This window comes from Mus pahari, chromosome 9, assembly GCF_900095145.1.
Source record: "Mus pahari chromosome 9, PAHARI_EIJ_v1.1, whole genome shotgun sequence".
NCBI classification, from domain to species: Eukaryota; Metazoa; Chordata; class Mammalia; order Rodentia; family Muridae; genus Mus; species Mus pahari.
The window spans coordinates 39,737,450-39,743,148 of NC_034598.1; the positions used below are offsets into that span (position 1 = coordinate 39,737,450).

The 5,699-nt window shown below is 48.1% G+C and overlaps 1 protein-coding gene across 3 annotated transcripts in view; it reads left to right on the forward strand.

Annotated features, from left to right (window-relative positions):
* The first annotated feature begins 2,442 nt into the window (after window positions 1–2,442).
* Rab36 (RAB36, member RAS oncogene family) overlaps window positions 2,443–5,699 on the forward strand; it is a 16,022-nt gene continuing 12,765 nt past the window's right edge. Inside the window, exons 1-2 of one of the 3 annotated variants that reach the window (XM_029542458.1) lie at window positions 2,443–2,684; window positions 3,768–3,855. In XM_029542458.1, the coding sequence (XP_029398318.1) occupies window positions 3,787–3,855 (69 nt within the window). In that variant the 5' untranslated portion in view covers window positions 2,443–2,684; window positions 3,768–3,786. Of the gene's footprint in view, window positions 3,856–5,699 lie in introns of all 3 variants that reach the window. The other 2 variants (XM_029542459.1, XM_021204506.2) reach the window with 2 other exon arrangements.

Here is a 5,699-nt window from a genome sequence, read left to right on the forward strand (position 1 = left end):
CCAAAGAAGAAGAAGAAGAAGAAGAAGAAGAAGAAGAAGAAGAAGAAGAAGAAGAAGAAGAAGAAGAAGAAGAAGAAGAAGAAGAAGAAGAAGAAGATGATGCAGGCCAACAATGCAAAGGCAGTGAGTGCAGGCACAGAGGCCATCAAGGCCCTTGTGAAGCCTCAGGCCATCAAGCCCAAGATGCCAAAGGACCTGGCTTTCACCACTCACCCCAAGCTTGGGAAGCAGATTCGAAGCTACATGGCCAAGGGTCGTAGGCTCTGCCAACTGAAGCCCAAGGTTCAAACAAGGCAGAGGCCGCAGCTCCAGCTGAGGCCCAGGCTTCAGCTCCCGCTCAGGCTCCCAACGGTGCCCAGGCCCCTGTGAAGGCCCCATTGAGAAGGCTCCTGCCAGTGGGAAGACAGACGGACTGCTGGGACATACCTACCTACTTACACACTATTTGCAGATAACGTGTGTCCTATGCTTTTATTTTTACAAATAAACTCCAGGCAAGAAAAAAAAATAGTTTGCCAATGTTTTGCTGTAGAGAACACCTCTAGCTCTGGGCAATGGTGATGCGTGTTTAGATGCCTTCTTGGGGATCTGAAGGCTCCTTCTGATGAAGACTACTCGGTGGCGTCTAGAGACATCTGATGGGTGACTGAGAAAGGATGAAAAGCCAGGGCAGCCTTAAGATTCCACTGAAATGCTCTTTGTCCCTGAGTGGGGCGGTTGATCTTTTTGGAGCTAATCTTTCAGTAGCTGCTATAGCGTAAAACACCCAGAGTCCTGACGTTACCACCCCCACCTCACGTCCTTAAAGTCCAGGAAGACACTAGGCATATGGTACATGCCCATCATTCTATCACAAGGGGGCAACAGGATCAGGAGTTCACGGCGCTATCATGGAAAATTTGGGGTCCGCCCTAGACTACACGAGGGCTTGCCACAAGCAGTTTTTTAAAAGACTACAGGGGAGCTCTGTCAGCATGGTGACCACCACCTGTGTCTAACCCACCCTGGCAAACCAACATAGGCCTGTTTCTCATTTTGTTCCAGGAGAAAAAACGGGTCCACCAGTCCTGCTCCATCTCTACTTCTTAGCCATTGGCCCGCCCATTAAAAGCCTTGCCTGCCGATCCTGCACACACCCAGGTCCCCTCTCTATTGCTTCTGTGCTACAAGACCCCAAGTCTCCAGCAGCAGCATCCTTACAAGAAACCGTTAACTTCATCAGACCCTTTTAAAAGCTGAGTAACCTGAGCTTTGGAGATATAGGACCCTTTAAACCAGAGGCCTTAGAAGTGGAACCACTTGCCAGGCGGAGGTGGCTCAAGCCTTTAATCAGTCAGAGCACTTGGGAGGCTGAGACAGACAGATCTCAGAATCTCTGAGTTCAAGGCCAGTCTGGTCTACAGAGAGAGTTCCAGGACAGCCAGGTTTGTTACACAGAAGAACCCTGTTTCCAATGTGTGTGTGTGTGTGTGTGTGTGTGTGTGTGTGTGCGTGCGCGCACGCATGTGGGGTGTGTGAGAGAGAAATAGCTCAGTGAGTAAGAGCACTTACTGCTCTTCTGAAGATGCTGAGTTAAATTCCCAGCACCCACATGGCAGCGCAGCTTACAACTGTCTGATGCCGTCTTCTGTACAGATGTACGTGCAGACAAAAATACCCATATACATAAAATACATAAAGACATCAAGTCACTCAACAAAGGTATCAAGCAAAGGCATATGGATATTTCCTGTTGCATTAAAGACAATTAAAATAGATCTAGCAAGGATCCAGTACTCCACTTAGAAATCTACCTGCCACTGTCCTTCACAAAGGGTCTCTCTAGCCCACACTGCCCTAGTTTTATTTTAAGAAGGTGTGAATACCCCCTGGGCTGGGAGTCAGAAAATCTGGGTTCAATTCTATTTCTAACTCGCTAGGCAAATCTTTTTGAATGAGGCTTTTAGTTTTTGTAGGAGGGAGGGAGGGAGGGAGGGAGGGAGAGAGAGAGAGAGAGAGAGAATGAGAATCAGAGTCGGGAAACCTGAACTTTTCAATTTTGGTAAGAGTTCTGCTAAGAGTTACAAGGCCTCTGGAATACATCCTATCCTCTACACCTTGCTTTTCAACAGGAACTAGCTGGAAGGAGCCCAGTAACTTGAGTCGCTTTTTAAAAATCCATTAACCGAGGAAATTAATTTTTCAGCCTGCACTCCAGAAGCCAGGCACATGATTTCCAAATAGCATTAAATTCAAACGGATGCAGTAAGGCAGATGGTAGGCGTGAGGCGTGTCCTTCCCTTGCAGGGGGGAAGAAGCTGGGCTCCAGTGCCTATCAAAACTCCTTCTCCGGAGGCCGTCACGACCCGGCCCACCAAAGTAGCTAGAGTGAACCTTGAGCCAACCCCACGCACGGGCCCCGCCTGCTCATCAACGCCTTGGTTGTCATGGTGAGCCCGGGGCGCTGCAGTGGAGTCCGGAAGTCTCTGAGCAAGCAGTGCAAAGCTCGAGGTCCCGGGAGGCTCTCGTTGCTATGGTGATGACTCCGCGAGGGCCTCGGGCCAGCGGTATCCGAGGACTGGAGGAGGGTCCAGACCCCGCCCCCGACGTCGGGATTCGGGAGCTACGAGCCAGTCCCGCGAGGCCACTGTTGCTGTGGTGATTTGCAGCGGCCTGCGCGCAGGAGCCTGATCTTTGCAGCTTTGGTGAGTCCTCTCACCCTCCCGGCTGGAGGTTATGGTCCTGAGGCTGTCAAGCCCCCTGCCCTCCTCCTACTCCCAAACCTGAGTGTGGCCTGCAGGCCTGGGCCAGGCCTCTGCGGGAGCCAGGTCAGAAGAGGACAGCCGACTTAGGAGTGGTGGTGGGGTAGATGCTGGGTGATGTAAGGCAGGGAAAGTGGCTGGAACCTAAAGTCACTCAGAGACAGACTAAGGGCAGGGGACCCCTCCCTACTCTATTTCCATTATCTGGGCTGTGATCCACAAACAGGATTGGTTTTGGTTTGGTTTGGTTTTTGGATTGTTTGTTTTTTTAATACCTCCCACATGCCAAGGAAGTGAATCCAAAAAAGGAGCCCCTCTTCCTAGGCGTGGGATCAAGGAGACCACACCTCCCAACTCTGGGCCAGATGGGGTATGGGCTGCCCCTCCTCCACTGTGCTGCCTACGTCGCGAATGGCCTCTGCCTAACATTTGCAGATAGGGGTGGAGACCCAGATATGTTTTAAGTCACAGGTGCATTTTGAGAATTTGAATGGCTTCCTGAGTCTTGTTAAAAGACAGCTATAACAATTTTTGTCCTAATTGACTCCGTGAATCTAGAATTGGGCAACACTTCATCCTGTGAAATAAACTGAGTGTTGTCATGTTTTCCTTGGCTCGGTTTGGGTCTCTTGGTGTGACAGGCTCTCAGTGTGTCATGGAAGGACTCCGGAGCTCATCATCCTCCTGCCTCTGCTTCCCAAGTGCTGACTATATAGACCCGTGTCACGACGACACGTGGGTAGGAGTTTGATTTTATAGACAGAAAAAGAAAGGAGAGTAAAAATAGTAAAAAAGCAAATTGGTTATTTCAAAGTTACTTCAATTATAAGACAATTCATGCCAGCTCAGGTTGACCGGTCCCCTTGACTTCCCACAGAAGTCCCAAAGATCTCTTGTTTTGTTGGAAAACTAGCCCATTCAGAAGTCTGTTTGATCATGTGACACCTAACATACTCTGTGCTAGTCCGATCTACTGGGCCATGATGCAGAATGTTTTATGTAATACTCTTTACCCCCCTGATTGAGTCTGCAGAACACTGGAAGAATGAGGTCCTCTTGGACCCCTTTGGGGCCCCCTGTGAGCCAGGACCGCATCATCACCAGCTTCCCTAAGGTACGGTCATTAGAACACCTTTGTTGTTGTTTTGTTTTGTTTTGTTTGGGTCTGGATAGCTTTGGTAAAAGGTCTCTACTATCCCAGAAGAACCTGGGGCTCACTATGTATTCCAGACGAGCCTTACAGTTCCAATCCTCCTGCCTCCGTCTTTGAAATGCTGGGATGACAGAAATGTACCGCTGTTCCCAGCCCTTCTTGTCTTCTTTGCTGATGTGATACCTCAGCCATAGCCAGCTTGGCCAATATGCCTTCCTGCCCAGAAGTCAAACAAGTGAGCTGCAGAGATTGATCTAATTTATTGTTTTTTTTTTAACTTATTTATTATATATAAGTACACTGCAGCTGTCTTCAGACACACCAGAAGAGGGCATCAGTTCTTGTTACAGATCGTTGTGAGCCACCATGTGGTTGCTGGGATTTGAACTCAAGACCTCTGGAAGAGCAGCCAGTGCTCTTAACAGCTGAGCCAATTTCTAAGAAGATAAAAGACTGGGTGTTGAGTTCCTGTACATCAGGCTAGTAGCAGCAAAAGGTAGCAGCTGTATGGCGTGGAGACTGTAAGTCATGTAGACTTCCATGTAAAACCTGATGCTGTCATAGCTGTAACCTATGCTCACCCAAGCTCTAGGAGCTAATGCTGCATGAAGATAATACCTCTGAGCTCAGCTCATGGTATGTGTAAGCTCCCCGAGTCAGGACATTTCTTGTCATTCTTTTTGGCTCTCTCCACAGGGTGGGAATGAAACTTAGTGGGAAAGCACTGCTTTAGTAGTTACAAAACTGTGAGTTTTATCCCTAGCACTGTGGGGGTGGGGAGGGGGGAAGATATGAGAGAGAATATATGCATGGGTGTGGTGGCGCACACCTGTAGTCCCAGCACTTGGGAAGCAGAGGCAGGAGGATTGTGAGTTTGAGGTCAGCCTTAAACTATGTAATAAGATTTATCTTTAAAAAAAAAAAAAAAAAAGTCCTACTTCTGATCCCTAAATCCAGGGCTTTCGCCATTGTTAGTCTGCCTTCGCTTTTTGCTTAAAAGCTTCAATCTGTTTTACAGACTAATATTAACTGCAATGGAGAATGTCAAGTAACATTTATTGGGGGGGGGCAGAGGAACAGTATTTACCCATATTACAGACACCCTTGCCCATTAGGTAGCCACTTCTAGGAATTTGAACTCTTATATGTCCTGGCATGAGTGGGGAGTGTGTGAAAGGTCAGGCATTGTAGCTGTTAGTATGAGCAGAAAGTCAGATTCAACCTCAGTATCCATAGAGAGGCAGAGGCAGGTAGTAACGCTGCGCCTCAGTGCAGATAGGAGGGACTAGGCACCTCTTCCCAGTCCTGAGGAGGGCCAAACCAACTGTTACATACAATGCGAAGAATGGAGTGGTGTGTGGTCAGGTGTGTGTATCACTCCCGTGTGCACATAAGAAAGGAGCTAGGCTACAGCAGAGCCTCATGCTGAGGCACTTGATTAAATTCCTGGCATCACCAAGAAAAAGGGGTGGGAGGGTAAAGAAATGTCTGTTACTCCGTGCAGGAAATATTTCTGAAAGGTAACATTGAGATCCTGTTGTCCATTGATAACCACTGGCAAATGAAAAATTAGTTTTCTCCAAGGGAGTCTCACTGGGGAAACAAAGCACTCTTAAGAGTAGGCTGTGTGCCCGGTAGTAGACAGCCAACAGAAAACTAAAGAGCATCTTTAGAGGCTCTTTGTCTCATAACATTAAATCTGGGCAGCCACCTTTTTCTTCTTCTTCTTCTTCTTCTTCTTCTTCTTCTTCTTCTTCTTCTTCTTCTTCTTCTTCTTCTTCTTCTTCTTCTTCTTCTTCTTCTCC